The sequence below is a fragment of the Nicotiana sylvestris genome, chromosome 2 (genome assembly GCF_000393655.2).
Source record: "Nicotiana sylvestris chromosome 2, ASM39365v2, whole genome shotgun sequence".
Lineage (NCBI taxonomy): Eukaryota > Viridiplantae > Streptophyta > Magnoliopsida > Solanales > Solanaceae > Nicotiana > Nicotiana sylvestris.
The window spans coordinates 25,545,889-25,566,491 of NC_091058.1; the positions used below are offsets into that span (position 1 = coordinate 25,545,889).

The 20,603-nt window shown below is 37.6% G+C and overlaps 2 protein-coding genes across 2 annotated transcripts; both read left to right on the forward strand.

The window, feature by feature from the left end:
- The first annotated feature begins 11,437 nt into the window (after nt 1–11,437).
- On the forward strand, nt 11,438–13,352 carry LOC104210111 (suberization-associated anionic peroxidase-like). Its single transcript, XM_009758916.2, has 3 exons — nt 11,438–11,858; nt 12,126–12,323; nt 12,589–13,352. Exons 1-3 carry the CDS (start codon nt 11,532–11,534, stop codon nt 13,138–13,140), a joined length of 1,077 nt encoding a protein of 358 aa, XP_009757218.1. The 5' UTR covers nt 11,438–11,531; the 3' UTR covers nt 13,141–13,352.
- Nucleotides 13,353–16,991: 3,639 nt separating this feature from the next.
- On the forward strand, nt 16,992–20,251 carry LOC138883750 (uncharacterized). The gene is made up of 7 exons (XM_070164462.1): nt 16,992–17,080; nt 17,252–18,196; nt 18,270–18,411; nt 18,511–18,681; nt 18,998–19,270; nt 19,370–19,961; nt 20,064–20,251. Exons 1-7 carry the CDS (start codon nt 16,992–16,994, stop codon nt 20,249–20,251), a joined length of 2,400 nt encoding a protein of 799 aa, XP_070020563.1.
- Nucleotides 20,252–20,603: the final 352 nt, after the last annotated feature.

Consider the following 20,603-nt stretch of genomic DNA (forward strand, 5'->3'; position numbering starts at 1 on the left):
TTTTCTTTTATCCCCGTATCATACGGTACCTTTAACTACCCCGAATCCTATTTGAATATATCTCAAGTATTATAATGACATTACTACGAGGCTGAATTCTCCATGTTGGGGTTTACCATATTTGTCTTGCATGATCTACTAATTTTTCCATAACTTCTTGTCTAGTCATGACTAGGCTCTTCCTAAATCAACTACTAACTACTCGTAAGCCCATTCTCATAACCATATTCCGCGTAATCTTTCTTGGGTTATTTCCTTGTCTTAATTTACCTCACGTACTAGCTCCTTATCTATCAATAACATCTCGGGCATGAACCCTTACTTCCCCTTTTTTTGACGTTGTGCTTACATAACATTCTGGAATCATAGAATATTTGTAACATTTGGATTAGTGCAATCTCATCCCCTTCTTATTTTTATCTCATTCTTCTTTTATTATTCCATATTCCCCTCCCTTTAGGGGAGTACTATGACTTGGAGCTATGACGACCTGCCTATAGATATTTTTCCTCTTCATCTTTGGCGTCCTTTCACATCATCAATGACCCTTACTTGCCTTGAGGTAATCATTCCGTACCAAGGATAACAAAATTCCCCACTCGCGATGGTGACACTTAGTGTAACTAGCACATACATTCCCTTAAGCTTAACTTTGCTCATATTTTGCTTGCTTTAGGGAAGTGTCTCCCTGAATGACCATTCTCTGAATTCATCACGGATCTTCTTCTATTGTCCATTCTATTATTGCCAGAATGCAATATGAAATTCCCACGATGCTGACTATTATCAAATCACTCCGTTCCTAATTCATGTTTAGTTTATCTTGTTCATATGACCATACTGATTTCTATTACTCTAGGGTCTAACTTTTCCTTCTATTAATCCCGTTAGAGTCACGACCGTATTTCTCGAAATGAGGATGTGACTGTATGGCCTATACTCTTTTGTTGTCTCTAGGCCTGGTACCTATCATTTTTTCCTTCCCTTCGACTATGTAATACTGTCATTTTATTTTATTTTTCCATCGTTGTCATCCATGTATCACCTCTTACTCATAATTCTTCTTTATCTCTCTTCTCATTACTCTGCTAATATTTCTGCCTATCCCTTTCTTGTGAAAACTTCAACAAGATATTTTTTTGCTTTTAGCTCCCCTTGCTCCATTCATTGTCTCTTTGGGTTTGTCAACGTCCTTGCTCTACTAGGGATAAGAGTCACACTAAGGTAATGTTTATTCCTTCCAAGCTTTTAGTGCCTATCTTCGTAGCACTCATATTTGGCTGTACTATTTTAGAGTGCACCATCTAGGTATATCACAAGGAGATCTATTTGCCTATTTGCAATTTTCTTCGGCAATGTCTACTAACGCAAATAATTCATCCATCATTTTGGGTTACTCTAATCCCAACCAAATCCTGCTATCCTGTCCTTCTCTTAAACCATATCCATTAACTCTCATAGGGCATGACTGAGATAGGTGTGGCTGATTGTACGTACATCTATTACAGTTGAAGGTAATTCAAAATTCTTATATCTCCCTTCCTAAATGGTAAATAATGATAATTTTTATTAACTTGGTACCTCGTACCCTTCTTCACCTTGCCTCTTTTTCTTGCTACAAATCGTGTCTAACTTCTGATTCCGTTATTCCTTTTTACTGTAAGAATGGATAAGAATTTTTTCCTAAAAGCTCCTTATCAAGAACCGTACATCTTTTAGTACACGCATGATCTGCTGAAGACCGATCATTTACTCATCATAAGCAAGATGCAAAATCAAGTTCCTCTAACTCAACACTTTCACAGCCATATCTGTTATCGATCGTCTTTCTGAATATAGGCATCGTCTTATTACTAATAAAATAGAAGTTCGAAATTTGAATTCTTATAAGTGAGATTTATCACATGATCTAGAGTATGAAGAAAGAGTGACAGTCCTAAATGCCCTGTAGCCTCCTGCTTATAAGTGTGGTGCACGACACTCATAAACAAGACTCTACTAGACACGACTTGTAGATTCCCTAGGACAAAACTGCTCGGATACCACTTTTGTCACGCCCTGAACTTGGGGGTGAGACCGGCACCTGGTGTCTCACCTATCCTTGCGTACCAACTTGCAACTAAGGGACTCTGAACATATGATGTCATACATTGTCCATGGGCCACATTGCAAGACAACTACGAATGCTGACTAAATATCAATATAAAACTGGGTAGACAAGGCCGTCATAATTATTACAGCTAACAAACCAACCAAATATACATACAAGTCCTGCAAGCCCAACATACTGCACTAACTGACATGATATTTCTAAAATCCTCTATTGATGGATATACTATGATCGGAACAGCTCCCCAACCTACTCATAACATATATACATATATATAAGATATACATAAGGCTCTAGACTCGGTAACTCCGAAAGGCATGGAGCTTAGTTATCAAGCTGAACTCGGGCAACACTTAATTAGGAGGCCTACCCTTCTGTCTGTCTGAACCTCCACGGATGAAATGCAGTGCCCCCAAAAAAGGGACGTTAGTATGAATTAATGTATTGAGAATGTAACGCAATATACTGAAAGCTGAAATTGAACTGATAATATAATAACTGCAAGTAGCTGGAAGTCAAATATAATCTTAAGATATGCTTACCTGCCGATACTGACTCAACTCTCTCAATATAGTAAGTAAAATAGTTGTCCGGTATATATATATCTGCTCTGCCATAGTAGGCTCGCTCATAGGCACTCGGCCATACTAGGCTCTGTATCTCGACCAACTGGGTTCGCTCATAGGCGCTCGGCCATAGTAGGCTCGGTATATAACTTACCATCTGATCAGAGGTTGCCCAATAGGGGCCTGTCCATCGATTATAGCTCGATGGTAATGAAAATACTTTAATATTGTATATATAAACTCTTTGCTCTCTTGATTGGAAGAAGAAAATACTCAATTGAATATGAAGTCTCGGTAAGGAGAATATCGTAACTTATAAAACTAGGAAAATATACGTAACTTGCGAGACTAGCAAAATATACTTAAATTCCAGGATATGAATTTTTCTTTATGACTCGTTATCAACCTTATGTAATTATGAGATCGTGCTAAAATGAAGAAAAATCTTAGTCTTAACATACCTGGAGTATGGAAAAATCCGTATGATATTATTGAAAAAAGTTACACCGTACTTCTTTAGAACCGCAAAATTTCTCCGTTGCTAAAACTCTAATAGTTCTCGTTGGAATTGTTGAAATTGTAAAAATCACGTTGCATTAAAGTATAACATCTGATCTTAAGTGTTTTTTAGAATGAACTATCAGAATGCTCACATTATTCCTTGGTATTGAAACATTGAAATGAAATTTGCATTGTTTGTTTTGAAAGCTTTAAAGTTGGAGGCGTCTTGTAACTAAGGCATTAAGATGCCACCTAATATAAAATGACTAAGAGTCATTTTCTTAATAAGGGCTTGCTGCCACGTTTTTAGGGGGTGGGGTGGGTGGGGGGAATTATTGATCTTTATCCACTTATTAGTTAATTAAGTAATGTTCCGTTACCCGGTAATTAACCAATTACCCGCATAATTAAAAATTATCTCAAATTACTTAAAATTCTCCGTATTTTTAATATACTTTATACATCTTACTACCGTGTTCATATGGTACCTTGCATGGTACTAGTCCATAAGTGTTGGGTATTATAGCTCAGACCGTATTTTATCCAAATTCGACAACCTTTAATTCGTGTAATTCTTTCATGGAACTTACTTAATACTTGGTATAAATAGCATAAATATGCTAACCTCAAGATAATCTCATCCCAAGTCTACGTTAATTAACTGAGAACAAAAATTTAACGTACAAAAATGTGGGATGTAACAACTATACTACAATAAATATTTTTATGTATTAAATATATTTATAATTTCTATATATATATAATATCGGGTTGGTTTGGTTTCGATTTGACTTTTTTTAGTTAAAACCAAACCAAACCAATTATAGTCGGGTTTTTTTATACACCAAACCAAATAAAATCAAACTATAGTCGGGATTTTTTTCTCGTTTTGACTCAGATTATCGATTTGGTGGGGTTTGTCGGTTTTCCTTGTACACCCCTATTGGTATCTAATTGGAGTCTGATTTGTTAATTTGTGTGATGAACTTATATATCTAAAAGCTTATCCTATTAAAGAAAACATATTTTTACTTACTTAATTATATCTTTAACAGTTTTATTAGTGTGTGAAGATTTCTTGTTTATGGGTCAAACACGTGAAAAGCCTTTTGGATAATGGGTGAGTTCTATCATTATATTTAGTATAAGCACTTGATGTTAAATATGAGTTTCAATGATGAAAAATAATATATCACATTTGTTGCATGATCACAAGGGATAAAATAAAAGGAATCAAGAAGCCCTATCATTCATGTATGGATTAAGGAAACAATCTATTAACGGGAGCTCTAGAAGGAAAGCAAAAGGAAAAGTATCAATGATTAGAGATGAAAAAGGAAGAAGCAGCGGAGATCCGGAAGAGGAATCAATCAATGACTTGATAGATGATTGATGGAAGCTATTATAGGAAGGTCCCAAATCAAAGAAAAACAAGATTCCGAAGCACTAAACTGGAGATCGTTGAAGCCCAAAATAAAGGGATCCATCGGTGATGATCACTCAAGTAACGAAAAAGATATGCCTGCCGATGAACAACCTGTCAAGACCACAAATCAAGGAAGATCAACAGAAAGTTGAGTTTATTCTTTGAAAGAATCAATTTATGATTCATTTCAAGGATCAACTCCCTTAGGTTTGTAAGCTCTCAAGATTCACGTCAATCAAGATTCAAGAAGGCCTTACGAAGTATATATACATCCGTTCTAGGCTTGAAGCAATAATACATTAAACGAACCATTATGTACTCTTTTTTTTCTACTCCAAACAAATATTGTATTTCTCCTTAGATCTGTTGTGTAATTAGTGAGAGAAGAAAAAGAGATAAACACTAGTGAGGCATTGTATCAAGAAGAGAAAAGTAACATAGAAACTGAGCTATTGGTGTAAAGCTACATAAACCATTTTGTACTTGAGATACTTCAAATACTGAAAGAGATCACCCTTGCAATCCAAAGGGACTAGACGTAGGATTCACATTGAATCCGATAAAAATCATGGTGTCTTTATTTCCTGCTCTTCGTTTCTATATTATTATTATTATTATTATTCTATTTTTATCTCTAGTCGACTAATTGGTAAACTAGTCAACTACATTGAAACTGAGCTGTTGGTGTAAGACTACATTAACCATCTAGTACAGGATGCCTTGGACAAGGTCAGGATTATTCAGGATATGCTTCGTACAGCTTAGTCCAGGCAAAAGCGTTATGCCGACCGTAAGGTTCGTGATTTGGCATTCATGGTTGGGGAGCGGGTATTGCTTCAAGTGTCTTCTATGAAGGGCACGATGAGATTTGGGAAGAGGGGCAAGCTTAGCCCTAGGTTCATTGGCCCGTTTGAGATTCTTGATCGAGTAGGAGAGGTGGCTTACAGACTTGCGCTGCCGCCGAGCTTATCAGCCGTGCATCTAGTGTTTCACGTGTCTATGCTTTGAAAGTATCACGACGATCCATCCCATGTGTCAGATTTCAGCACTGTCCAGTTGGACAAGGACTTGTCTTACGAGAAGGAGCCGGTAGCTATTCTAGACCGACAGGTTCGTCAGTTGAGATCGAAGAGTTTTCCTTCTGTTCATATTCAGTGGAGAGGTCAGTCTGCTGAGGCATCGACCTGGGAGTCCGAGTCCGATATGCGTAGCCGTTATCCCCATCTTTTTCCCGACTCAGGTACTTCCTTCTTCTGTCTGTTCGAGGACGAACGATTGTTTTAGAGGTGGAGAATGTGATGACCCAAAACGTCATCACTTGTTTTAAAAATAAATTCTACTTTTCAAGGCCTTAAAAACCTCTTCTGCCTCACTTTGATTTGTGTGCACAGTCCAGGCCCGTAGTTGGAAAGCCAATATGTGTAAATCTGTAAAACAATGATGAATTTTGACTTTAAAATAAATTAAGTTGACTTTGGTCAACATTTTGGGTAAACGAACCTAGAACCTTGATTTGACGGTACCGGAGGGTCCATAGGAAAATATGGGACTTGGGCGTATGCCCGGAATCGAATTCTGAAGTCCCAAGCCCGAGAAATAAATTTTTTAAAGAAAATTGTTTTCTGGAATTATTTATGAGTTTTGGAAATGAAATGTGTTTAAAATTTGATGGTATCGGGCTGTATTCTGGTTTCGAAGCCCGGTACAGGTCTTATATGTGGTTTAAGTCGAGTCTGTGAAATTTGGTAAGAAACGGACTTGAAATGACGTGAATCAGACCGTATTTGAGAAAATTGAAAAATTTGAAGTTCTTAAGTGATTTCATGATTTTGATGCTAAATTCATAGTTGTTGATGTTATTTTGGCAATTTGATCACACGAGTAAGTCCATAGGGTATTTTTGAGGTAGTGTACATGCTTGGTTTCGAGCCCTGAGGGCTCGGGTGAGTTTCGGATAGGCGTCAGAATGTTTTTGGACTTAGAAAATCTGGTTTTCTGCTGTTTGTTGTTTGCCAGTTTATTTGTACTATGCGATCGCATAGGAAGGTTCGCAATTGCATAGTGTAATTTTAGGGGGACCTATTTTGTGCTATGGGATCGCATAGCTTCTTCCGCTATCGCAATGGGTTAAATCAAGCCTGGGAACGGAACTATTTTTTCTCTATGCGATCGCACTCCCTTATCCGCGATCGCAATGCCCAATCCCCCTTACCTTATTCGATCGCATACCCTTGATCACGATCGCATAGAACAATTTTGCCTAGTCTTTTAAACAGTAACAGAACATACGGGATTTAACCCAAAACTCATAACTTCTTCTTCCAAACTCCAAATTGGACGATTTTTGAAAGAGAACTTCACCACAAATTCATAGGTATGTAATCTTAGACTCATTTACTTCAATTTCCATTAACACCCATTAGATTTCTAGGCCTAAATCATGTTCTTAAGGGTAGAAAATTAGGGATTTGGGTAGAGTTAGGACTTTTTGTATAAATGGAATTTAAACCTCGTTCTGGGGTCGGATTTCGAAATTAATTACATATTCGGGCTCGTGGGTGAATGGGTAAACGGGTTTTGGTCGGAACCTCGTGTTTTGACCAAGCGGGCTCGGGGTCGATTTTTGACTTTTTGGGAAGAATGATAGGAAACCTATAATTAAGCATTGTGTATGAATTCTTTAGCATTTATTGATGTTGTTAAATCAATTTGGACTAGATACAAGTTGTTTGGAGGCGAATTCTAAAGGAAAAGTGGTGTTTGAGACTTGAATTGTGTTCGTGGCATCGAGGTAAGTGTTTGGTCTAACCTTAGCTTGAGGGATTAGGAGTCGTGTATTATTTGCTACGTGTTAATTGTGGAGTACGGCGTATAGACATGGTGACGAGTATCTATATGTCGGTGTCAAGCATGCCCGTGAGTCTTGTAGTGTAATTGTTATGACTCCGTTATGGTTTATTGCGCTTCATATGAGGATTATCATAATTGTTCCCTTGCCGGGATGTTATTTTCATTATTGTTCCCTTGCCGGGATGTTATTATCATTATTGTTTCATTGTCGGGATATTATTATCATTATTGTTCCCTTGCCGGGATATTTGTTTTCATATTATTGTTCCCTTGCCGGACCCTTTTATGATTGGTGTTGATAAAATAAATGGGAGTGGGTTACACGCCTGCAACAGTAATATAAGAAATGGGAGCGGGTTGCACGCCTGCAACGATAATATGTGAAATAGGAGCGGATTGCACGCCTGCAACGGTAATATGTGAAATGGGAGCGGGTTGCATGACTGCAACAATAATATAAGAAATAGGAGCGGGTTTCACACCTACAACGATATCATATGAAATTGGATCGGGTTGCACGCATGCAACGGTATTACGTGTGTACCTGTTTCTTCTATTTCCTTATTTTTGCTGGTAATTGATTTATCGCATTCATTATGTTTCTCTACTGTCGTTCTGTTGTTCCTGGTACTCCCTGCATCATGTTTCCCCCGCCCAATTTTAATTGTAATTATCTGCTTCTATTTCCGTTGTATATGATTTAACTGTACATGTTTATTTGGTAGTCTGGTCCTAGCCTCGTCACTACTTCGCCGAGGTTAGGCTAGACACTTACCAGCACATGAGGTCGGTTGTGCTGATACTACACTCTGCACTGTGTGCAGATACTGATACCGGAGCATTTGAACCGCAGTGAGGGTGATGTCTTCAGTCCACATATGCGACCGGAGGTAGTCCTGCAGATGTCCGCGGGCCTTGGCGTCACCTCATATCTTTCCTCTTTCTCTTTTTACCTATTCAGAGACAGACTTATGTATTTCATTCAGACTTTGTTTGTAGTGTTCTTAGACTGTCTGTGAAGCTGTGACTCCAGTTCTGGATAGTATTGTACTTCAAATTATATAACAACGTTCGGTTGGAATATTAAGTTTCGCCTTCCGCATTTTTCGCTTGTTTAATCTTATTCCGTTGTTTAACTACTTAGTATTTTACATTGTTTAATATGTTTAAATAAAATGGGAGATAAATTCGCAATATTCGGCTTGCCTAGCTTCCACGAGTAGGCGCCATCACGACTCTCGAGGGTGAGAAATTCGGGTCGTGACATATTCATGTATAATATATGTATAACTGTATATAATCAATGTATAATCTATATATACTGATTAAAAAAAATAAACATTGAATCTGGTCGACAATTTATATAACAATATGAAGAGAAGATCCTCTTCTTGCCTCTAGCTCAAAATATTCCTCGAAAAAGTCCATTTCATTCCCTTCTCATATCACTTGACTTCCACCTCTTGCAACAGGTAGGTCTTGATTCGTTTTTAATTTCTTATATAAATATAAGTCCATCATGTGGGCCTAGTGATTGCTGACCCATTGACGAAGACTAACATGTAGCTAAACAGGATTCAAGTTCAAGGATGTCAAGTTAAACTTGGATGCCCTTTGAACAGGAAAAAGGGACATCAATTAGTAAATGAACTAAAAATGATCGTTACTTATCTTTTGGTGTATTTTTTAGGTTCACATGGTGTGAGGTTTCTTCCTCTCTCATAATTGATTTATAGGAATTAATTTTTTATCTACTCCACTAGGATTGTGTATTTTAAATTTCTATTTAATCAATAAAATCAATCACCACTATTGGTTTTTCCCAACAAAAATAAAACTTTCAAGGATTTAGATAAAGGAAGAAATATTATAGATCATGGTATATACGAACATCATCCAACTATTTTGGCAAGACATTCCCATGTATCTAATCAAATTTCTAAATTATACTCCTATTTGGTTAACACTAAGAACTGAGTACAAACAATTAACTCCATGATGTTTTTGTGTGTATGGCAACATCAATCACTTGAATAGGCCTTACAAGCTAAGCTCACCATATGGCAAATAATAATGATAATATATCGGATGTATTTAATTACTACGGACTAGCATAAACTTGTTATTCCGATTATTTCCTAAAGCCCACCAAAACCAATAGTCGGTTCCAAGAGTAGTTGATATCCAAGCATATGTTTATTCTAAATTCTAGAACATGGACTAACTTGTTTTGAAATTTGGGTCACTGACGTATCGCTAAAGATTTTAATTTTCTCGTTTTGCCTGCTTCATGTCTTCCGACTTTCTATCCCAAAAAAGGAAGAATAGAAAACGACAAACACACAGAAACTGATAAAACGAAAGGGGAAAAAAATAATAATACAAAGAAACACATACTTTCACCAAATCCCGTTTTGGCATCAACACAATTTCTTTCATGGGATTTATTTGTCATCTACGTACCTAAAAACTCAAATGCCACCTAAAGTCAAATTAGTTGATACTTGACATTTTCCAATTCAGTGTCTATCATAACGTAGGTAGCTAATTATCACCTTAATCCTTGTTTTGATTTCAGTACAAACTTTAAATATATTATTACATAGACTTTGAAAATTTATAGCAATCTGAATTTGAGAATAGATTAGCTACTTAATTTCCCATTCTGTGTCAATATTTCACATACAAACGTTGAATATTAGATTTCATATTTTGAAAATTTCCAACATCACCCGATAGTTATAAAAACAATTATATTGTTGGAGGAAATAATCTCCCATAATACGATTTGAATAGAAGAAAATAATTCTACCGAAATATATTTCCAATAAAAAGAAAAGGAAATAAAAGGATATTAGTGATTCTAGCATGAAAGAAAATTACAAGATTCTAGAAATAATTACAACTAATTTTTATAAGTTTGGTTGGCTTAAATGCTTTGGAAAACATTTTCCTCAAGAACTCATTTTACTCCAATTGGAGAAAAATATTTTCCCTATATATCAAGAGGAGGGAAAACATTTTCCAAAACTCCTTCTCAACCTTCCCACTCTATTCCCCATCCCCACCAACCCCCTCCCCAAACCCCTCCCCACTCCCTGCCTACCTAGCCCACCCTCACCCCATCCCCATCCTAAATAAAAATATCATTAATAGTACTTTCTTTTTATGTTATAGATATTTTTTTTTTGCATTTCAACAAATGAGTATTTTTTTATATGATATAAAACATTATTTTTTTCATTTCAACAAAAAAAATACTTTCTTTCATAGAAAAAATATTTTCTTTCATTTCAACAAAAAAAATATTTTCTTTTCTTGATGTAATTTCTTTTTCATTTTAACAAAATGAGTATCTTTTCATGATGTAGAAAAAGTATTTTCTTTTATTTCAATAAAATGAGTACTTTATTTTCATGTTGTAGAAAGAGTATTTTTTTTTCAACCAAAAAAAGAATATTCTTTTTTTTTAGTTATGTAGCACAAATTTTAACGTTACTTTTGGGTAAAAAAAGTAAAGCAGCGCATTAGTTCCTTTGAGTTTGTGTGAATTTTTAAAAGAATAATTAAATTCCTTGAAGAAAATAGTGTCCCTAAAACGTTGAGTATTTGGGGGAGGGGGCGAGCAAGGAAACATGGGGACTAGGGGAAAGGAGAGTATCATAAAAAAAATATTTTTCTAAAAGAAATTTCTGCTCTTTAACCAAGAAAATATTTTTCGAAATTTCTTTTCCACTCACCAACCAAACAAAAAATAAATAAATGATGAAATCACTCATTTTTCATGAAACAATATTTTTCATACCAAACACACCCATGGTAAAGAAGCACACCTAACACGGTTGAACGACAATAGTAATAAAAGACAATTCTACACCAATGGATTCTTAGTTTATTTGTTCTTTTACTTTCAATTAATTTTAAAGCAGAATAATGACTAATTGTTAGCTAGTCCTCACTAGCTCCCTACAAATAGAAGCAAAAATAAAAGCAAAATCATCCGCAAAGACACATATCCTCAAGAAGCTAGCTTTTGGTTTCTTAGATATTCCATAGACAATTCATTGATCACTAGATCATGGCTTTTCGTGCAAGTCATTTGAGCCTTGCCCTGAGCCTTGTGGCACTTGCACTAGCAGGTGTTGCTATTTATAGGAACACTTATGAAGCCATGAATATGGGACTCCAAAAGCTCTCTCCTAATTTTGAGTTGTCGGAGTCGGCAGTCAGCATTTTAACTCTAAATAATAATGTTGATCAGCAAAATTCACACGAGTTGAGTCAGCAATCTCCAGAATCATGCGTCTTCTCAGCTGTTCGAGGAGTTGTGGATAGTGCTATTGACACAGAAAGACGCATGGGAGCTTCTCTCATTCGTCTCCATTTCCACGACTGCTTTGTTGATGTAAATAATTCCTTCACCTCTTCAATTTCTACTGCTCTCGACGTTTTTTACTCTCTACCCTTTCTAATTTTTTAAAAAAATGTGACACTAAATACTTGATTTATCATTAGCTCGTTTTTATTATTCTCATCCTGACTTTCTGTGTAGCTATGCTGACCAAAGCTTACACTTCGATCATTTTATTATTACTTCATGTCACATTGGTTAACCAGCTTAAAGCGACATTAGATAGTTGACTAATAACTACTCCTATGTTTTATTAACTAGGGTTGCGATGGAGGTATTCTTCTAGATGATATTGCTGGATCATTCCAAGGAGAACAAACCTCACCACCCAACGACAACTCAGCCAGAGGTTATGAAGTCATAGCACAAGCTAAACAAAGTGTAAAAGATACTTGTCCCAACATATCTGTTTCTTGTGCAGACATCTTAGCCATTGCTGCTCGTGATTCTGTTGTTAAAGTAAGTCCATTATTTTCTATCACGTTGCTTAGAGTTTATGTTGACATACAACAATAGGTAATTAGTATTGGTAATTTGAAAAATAAAGTAAATAACCGTTATAGTCGGTAAAAATTATATTGATAGTGTGAAAAACCATTCTAATTGTACCGAGTAGCCTCTTAATGTTTATCAGAAAAATCATCTATAATTATGTATAACTAATTTATATACCATCGGTACAGTATTTAAGCTTGCAACTTAAACTCTGTGTTTTGATTGACAGCTAGGAGGACAAACCTATAACATTGCACTGGGGAGAAGAGATGCAAGAACGGCCAACTTCACCGGTGCTTTAACTCAGCTTCCAGCTCCATTCGACAACCTTACCGTCCAAATCACGAAATTCAGTGACAAAAACTTTACTGTCCGGGAAATGGTGGCGCTAGCCGGTGCACACACTGTGGGATTCACCAGATGTGTCACTGTGTGCAACAGCAACAATGTTAACCCGGCTGCAAGTCTTTCCTGCAACTGCTCCGTCACTCAAAACAATACGAACTTGCAACAATTGGACACCACTCCTACTGTGTTCGACAAAGTATACTACGAGGACTTAAACAGGAACCAGGGGATACTATTCTCTGATCAAGTATTGACGGGGAATACCACAACTGCTGCTATTGTAACAACCTATAGCAATGATAGTAACGTTTTCTTTGGAGATTTTGCAGCTGCCATGATCAAGATGGGAAACTTGCCTCCCTCACAGGGCGTTCAATTGGAAATTCGTGATGTTTGCAGCAGAGTCAATCCCAGTTCTGTGGCTTCTATGTGAAAGGAACACTTGAATTTGGAAAAAAAGGAACTGACTCGTTATTAGTTGCTTGCTTGTTGTTTTCTTCAAAATAAAAGAATCACTGTCTCCAGAATGTTGCTCTAATATTTGTTTTGTAATTTGTAGTAGTACTTGTTTTCACCCTTGTTAAGTGCTATCAGCTGGTGCCCTGCATTATCTTTCCAAAATATATGAATATTGTTTTTCAAATATGTTACTGTTGGTAAAAAGTTTTGACTCGAGCTAAGAAGCTGAGAGTAGTCTAATTTTATACGACATTCCTAAGGTTCAAATGATAATATTTATCAATGGACTCTGTTTATAGACTTTACGTTCCTTAGATCACTTGAAGCAATTAGGTTGAGAAATCACTATGAGAAATATTCGTAAACCACGAATACGACTAAGGCGAAATACAGAAATACAGGAAAATAAAATATTCTTGTTGAGAGTCGAACTCAAGAGTCAAGACCTCCGCTAACTAAGTGGGCGCTCTAACTAAGTGAGCTACGAAAGCTTATTGCTCTCTTATTTTAGTTCAGTTTACCCTTAAACATGGATAGCAATTGAATTCACACGCGGTTTTAAGGATATATGGATTAATCTAATACAAATGATCAATAACGTTAGATAAACAAATTAAGCAAGAAACAAATAATCAAACACGTAGTAATGTTAAGTCCAAGCTCGGGTATGAGCTAAGTGATTGTTCTGCCCTCGGTTCGGAGCCGAATATCTATGAAGAACTATGAACAAGAACAAGAACTTTAAACAACCACATAAAAATAAATGTATATTACCTAGGTATGCGTGCTAAATGTCGCTAATGAATAGTGAGCTTCCCCTTTATATATATTAGGAGAATTTTACCCAAAGTACATTCTAAAATATGTAAAAAACCTTTCTTCTCGCTAATCACTGACTTATCGCCAATACAGGCCGATGTACATGCCGTGATATCTGATAAATGGGGATTCTGACTACTTATTGGTGCCTTTTAGCTTTTGCTTTAGTCTAAACGTGTTCAATTATGTTCCCGAAAACTGATGAAATGTGCTTAATTGCAGGAATATTAGAAAGCAAACTCCCGAGATGAAATCCAACTCAAGAAGGAATAATCTGAACTTAAGGACACAAAAGATCAGAAGTGCGGACCGCAGAATATCATCTGCGGCAGTAGAGTATGAAGGAAAGGCCAGTAGAAAAAGTTAAAAAGTGCGATCCGCACATGAATTGTGCGGCCGCAGAAGCTGGGTCAGGAGAAAATTTCAGAGAGTCTACTTTTGAAGACCATCAAAAGTGCGGACCGCACAATTATTGTGTGACCGCAGTTACAATTGTGCAAACTGCATAAGAGCAAGGTGTGGCAGCAGTTACAAACTTGCGGACCGTAGAAAGAGTGCAGTGCGGCCGCAGTCCAGAATTATGCAGCCGCAGAGTTCCAATCCTGTTAAGCTGAGGAAAAGTGCGGACCACACATGCAATTGTGTAGCGGCTGAACCTCCGAAAGGGTATTTTTGTCCTAAATTTCCAGCCTTATATAAATAGACGAGTTTCATATTTGTAGGTTAACTTTGGACATCAACAGCTACAGTAACCGTTTATCCTTACTTCTTTTATTAGTTTTCATCTTTTAAGTTATTTTTTTAATAGATTTCGTCATTTTGAATTTGCAATATGAGTTTAATTACCATTTCTTCTTCTATTTCTTCAATTTCAAGCATGAGTTGCTAGATTTTTACTAGAGTTGTGATCCAACCCTAGCGTGTAAACCTTATGGGTATTTGATTTAGTGCTTGTTTATAGTTGAGTCTTTATTATTTAGCCTTGTTCATGCTTTAATTTGTAGAATTAATGATTAGCTCATGCCTATTTGACTTAGTTTTTACTTGAGATAGAGAGACTTAGTCTAGGGAAGCTTGGCTAATAAGAAACTGGGTCAATTGAAAAATTGATAATCCCAATTAAAGGGTTCAACCTAGAGATATTAATACCTCGATTTGAGCTTATATCAATCGTTTTGTGAAATATCCATTTGGACTTGAGAAATCCAAATTGGGCAAAATCACTCTCTAACCGAGAGGTATTAAGTGGGTAATTGAGTGCTGATAGCTATAATACACCCCGACCAATAAAACAAGCATTAAGGTTTATATACCATTAGGCAAACACCTAGGTGATGGTCATAGCCCTAGGCTTTTTACAAAACTTGAAAAACAACAAAAATAATTTCTTAGTTTCATTTCTTAATCTTGAAATCTTAGATTAAAATAGACATAGAACAAACACCAATTTGTGGAAGTGTAAATTGAGATAGTTCATACTCATACACTGCAATCTATACTCCTAAATCCCACGTATAGCTCCTTGTGAAATTCGACCCCGACTCCTTGATGGGTATTACTGTTGCATCGACCGTTTCATAACCTTGAATAGAGGTGTGAGTTGGACGAGATCCATTTTTGGCACCATTTTCGGGGAGCTAAAAACGAATTTAGCTATATTTAGTTTTGTGTGTAAATTGTCTTCTTTTCCTTCCTTGTCACTGATTTTTTATGAATCAATTGTTGGTACCATAATGACATACAATAATGATCAACTCGGAAACATGCCTTTGGGGGACGTAGATGTTGAAGATGACCAAGTTGAAGAGGTTCCTCTTGAACCTCAAGCAAATAGAAGAGGCTGAGCGCCTCAAGACAACATCCCAGTTGCACCCCCACCTCTACCTAGAGCGGCTCCACACCGAGTGTTGCTGAATAAAGGGTATGAACGTGCCATAGTTCCGCCCCTCATTAGGTTAGGAAACTTTCAAATCACAAATGTAATGCTCACATTGCTAGAGCAATAAGGATTATTCACCGGGGCTCCAAGTCAAAATGCATACAAACACTTGAAGGGGTTTGTGGACACTTGTTGGGGGAGTAAACAGACAAACCTCTCGGAGGATGCTTTAAGGTTAAGGCTATTTCCCTTTCCTCTACGGGGAAAAGCCTTAGATTGGTTAGAAAGATTGCAAAATCATTCCATCCATACGTGGGATGAGTTGGCGGAGAAATTTATTTTTAAGTTCTTTGCTTACGGGCATATGGCTACTCTTAGAGACGAGATTCTAGTATTCAAACAAGATCCCAATGAGCTGTTACATGAGATATGAGAGCGGTATAGGACAATAATCAAACAGTGCACCAATAATGACATGACAGAGGCTATGATTTAACAAACTTTCTATCAGGGGATCAATATGACAAATTAGTGCGTGGTAAATCAACTCACTGGTGGAAATTTCATGACTACACCGTATGCAGAAGCTTGTAAGATTTTAGATAAATTGGCGGACACTTCATCGACATGGAAAAGTAGGGCAAATGTTCCTCAAGTGATCCGAACGTGATTCACCTTTATAAAGAATTGCAAGATCATGAGCAAGCCATTGCTGAGTTGACCACCACAATGATTCAATTAGCAAAGACTAAACTTCAACAAGTGCAAAGTCCTAAGAAAGTCAATTCCATGGAGGGAGTAATCATGATGGTGAACAAAAGAAGTACCAAAGTCCTACAAGTGCAAAATCGAGTGGAGAATTATGTGCAAGAAGATAGTAGGTTTGACCAAAATGAATCTTACAATGAACAAGAGGAGGAGGTGCAATATGTGAACAACTTTCAAGGGCAAAGAAACAACTCTCAAGGCCTGAATCAACAACAATAGCGACCTCAATGTTATCAAGGTAATTGGAATTTTAACAACCAAGGTAATTGGAGTGGAGCAACCTACCTCCTTATCCTTCCCATAGTCCAAGTTCTTCAAACAATAAAATGGTATGTATTGAGAATATGTTCAAGAAAATAATGGAGAAGAATGCTGATTCTGATGCCAACTTGCCTCCCACAATACTTCAATCCGTAACTTGGAAGTTCAAATGGGGAAAATCTCTCAAGTTCTAAACACTCATCCTAATGGGGCACTACCAAGTGACACGGTGGTGAACCCAAAGGGTGGAACAACACGGGACATGCCATGACCATTACTACAAGGAGTGGATAGGGTGGGAATGCACCTACCTCAAGTAAAGGGAAACTTATGGATGATGAGCAAGTGGTACAAGAAGACGAGACCCCAAACAATATGGTGAAACAAATGATGAAGTGCATATTGATATTGATGACAATGTTGAAGAGACTCAAGAGGACGTGAACCCATCTAGGGATCACGTTGTTGACATACTAGAACCGGCAGTACAAAAGGCTAAGGAAACATTGCCTAAGCCTCCTCCTCCATATCCTCAAAGGCTTGCCAAGAAAAATAGAGAGAATCAATTCAAAAAGTTCATTGACATGATGAAGAGCCTATTGATCAATTCTCCATTGGTTGAAGCTTTGGAGCAAATGTCTGGTTATGCAAAGTTTACGTATGATTTAGTGACAAAGAAGAGGTCGATGAATTGTGAAACTATAAAAACTACTCATCAAGTTAGTGCAATTGTGCATTCAATGACTCCCAAGTTGGAGGATCCCGGTGCTTTCACGATTCCTTGTATAATTGGAATTGCTGAGTTTGCAAAAGTTCTTTGTGATCTTGGGGCAAGTATAAATTTGATGCCCTATTCGGTTTACAAGACTTTGGGAATTAGGAAACCAAGAACCACATCTATGAGATTACAAATGGCCGATCGTACCATGAAGAGACCCTTGGGAGTGATTGAGGATGTGTTGGTTCGTTGTGATACATTAATTCTTTTAGCGGATTTCATCATTCTTGATTGTGAGGTTAACTATAAGGTGCCGATTATTCTTGGTAGACCTTTCCTTACTACGGGGAAGGATCTTGTTGATGTCGAAGCCAGAGAACTTACCTTCCGTATTGGTGATGAAAAAGTAGTTTTCCATGTGTGTAAGTCCATGAGGCAACCCAATAGCAATAAGGTGTTCTCTTTTATAGACTTGGTGACCGATGTGATTGTGAATGAAACAAGTGTTGTGATAAATGTTGATGATACATTGGAGGCCATCTTGCTCAACATTGATGATGAAGAGATGGAGGGGCTTCTTGGAATGTGTGAACTCTTTGCAAGGAAGGGGGTCATACACTTATGAACCCCGCAAATTGTTCTTGGATCTTGAAAATAGGACGACTCCTCATACAAAGCCTTCAACTGAAGATCCTCCTATCTTGGAGTTGAAGCCATTTCCTGCGCATCTTCAGTATGAATTTCTCGTCCTTTCTTCTACTTTACCAGTTATTCATTCCTCTTGTTTGACTGACGTGCAGGTAGACTCCACATTGGTGGTGCTGTAAAAGAGGAAGAAAGCTATTGGATGGACATTGGCGGATATTTTAGGGATAAACCCTGCATTTTGCATGCACAAGATTAACTTGGAGGAAGGTGCCAAACCATCTATTGAACATCAAAGAAGACTCAATGAATCCATGCAAGTGGTTGTCAAAAAGGATATCATCAAGTGGTTGGATGCCGGGGTTGTCTACCCTATTTCCGTAGTTCGTGGACTTCTCCAGTTCAATGTGTCCCAAAGAAAGGGGGTATGACGGTGGTCACCAATGATAAGAATGAGTAGATTCAAATCAGTACGGTGATCAGGTGGAGAGTGTGTATCGACTATTGTAAGCTCAACAAAGTCACAAGGAAGGACCATTTTCCTCTTACCTTCCTAGATCAAGTGCTTGATAGATTGGCCGTCCGTGCTTTCTATTGCTTCCTTGATGGGTATTCCAGCTACAACCAATTTCTTATTGCTCCGGAGGGTCAAGAGAAAATCACTTTTATATGTCCTTATGGTACTTTCTCCTTCAAGCGGATGCCATTTAGTTTGTGCAATGCACCAGTGACTTTTCAAAGGTGTATGATGGCGATCGTCATGGAATGGTGGAGGATTACCTTGAAGTCTACATGGAGGACTTCTCGGTGGTCAGAAATTCCTTTGATGATTGTCTCGCAAACTTGGATAAAGTGTTGGCAAGATGTGAAGAAATAAATTTGGTGCTCAATTGGGAGAAGTGTCATTTCATAGTCGAGAAAGGTATTTTCTTTGGCGATAAGATCTCAAAGAATGGCATTGAAGTCGACAAGGCAAAGATTGATGTAATTTCTAAACTTCCACCTCCAACTTCGGTGAAAGGCGTGCGAAGTTTCTTAGTCAACGCGGGGTTTTACCGGCATTCAATCAAGGATTTCTCTAAATTGGTAAACCCGTTGTGAAATTTTTTGGAGAAAGATGCTAAGTTCCACTTCAATGATGATTGCATAAGAGCCATTGAATTGCTAAAATTCAAGTTGACTACTACTCTCATTATCACCACTCCAAATTGGAGCGTTCCTTTTGAGCTCATGTGCAATGCAAGCGATGTAGTGGTTGGGACTGTTTTGGAGCAATACATCAACAAGATCTTTCATCTGGTCTACTATGCTAGCAAGACCATGAATAGTGCCCAAGTCAACTATACCGTTACAGAGAAAGAGCTCCTTGCCATTGTATTTGCTATTGAGACGTTCCTCCCGTACTTGATGGGTGCAAAAGTGATTGTCCACACGGATCATGCAGCACTTCGTTATCTTATGAACAAGAAAGATTACAAACCCCGGTTGATGAGATGGGTGCTTTTGTTGCAAGAATTTTATATTGATATCCAAGATCTAAAAGGAAGCGAAAACCAAGTGGCAGACCACTTGTCTTGTTTGGAAGAGGAGGGGAGGCCACATGATGGCCTTGAAATCAATGACTCCTTTCCCGATAAGCAACATTTGGCTATTTCAATGAAGGAGGTGGAATGGTTCGCGAATCTAGTAAATTTCCTTGTGAGTGGTATCATCCCGGATGAGTTTTCTTCAAACCAAAGAAAGAAGCTCAAATGGGATTGTCAAAACTAATATTGGGATGAACCGTAACTTTTTCGGATTTGTACAGATGGAGTGATTAGAAGATGTGTACTGGAGGAGGAAAAATGTGAAATTCTTGGGGCTTGTAATTCTTCACCATATAGTGGTTACCATGGTGGAGCGATAACGGCGGCCAAAGTGCTAAGTTGCGGTTTCTATTGGCCTACTCTTTACAAGGATGCAGGTGATCTAGTCAAGCGTTGTGATGAATGTTAGAGGGCCGGCAGAATCTCAAAGAAAAATGAAATGCCCCTCACGACCATTTTGGAGATTGATATTTTGATGTGTGAGGTATTGATTTCATGGTTTCTTTTGTGAGTTCTTGTGGAAACACCTACATTTTGGTCGCAGTTGATATGGGTTGAGATCGTTGCTCTACCCAGCAACGAGGTGAGAGGTGTGGTGGCATTCTTGAAAAAGAATATTTTCACAAGGTTTGGTACTCCACAGGCTATCATAATATATGAGGGGTCGCACTTTTGCAACAAAGTTTTTGACACCTTTCTCATCAAGTAAGGTGTCACTCATAAAGTCACGACGCCCTATCATCCACAAGCAAGCAACCAAG

Excerpts from the sequence above, each read along its gene's own strand:
- LOC138883750 (XM_070164462.1), top strand. The coding sequence starts at position 16,992 with ATGGAGAAGAATGCTGATTCTGATGCCAACTTGCCTCCCACAATACTT. Across the intron at positions 19,271-19,369 it reads AACTTCCACCTCCAACTTCG|AAAGATGCTAAGTTCCACTT; the intron begins GTGAAAGGCGTG and ends AATTTTTTGGAG. Across the intron at positions 19,962-20,063 it reads AGTAAATTTCCTTGTGAGTG|ATGGAGTGATTAGAAGATGT; the intron begins GTATCATCCCGG and ends GGATTTGTACAG.
- LOC104210111 (XM_009758916.2), top strand. The coding sequence starts at position 11,532 with ATGGCTTTTCGTGCAAGTCATTTGAGCCTTGCCCTGAGCCTTGTGGCA. Across the intron at positions 11,859-12,125 it reads TCCACGACTGCTTTGTTGAT|GGTTGCGATGGAGGTATTCT; the intron begins GTAAATAATTCC and ends TTTATTAACTAG. Across the intron at positions 12,324-12,588 it reads CTCGTGATTCTGTTGTTAAA|CTAGGAGGACAAACCTATAA; the intron begins GTAAGTCCATTA and ends TTTGATTGACAG.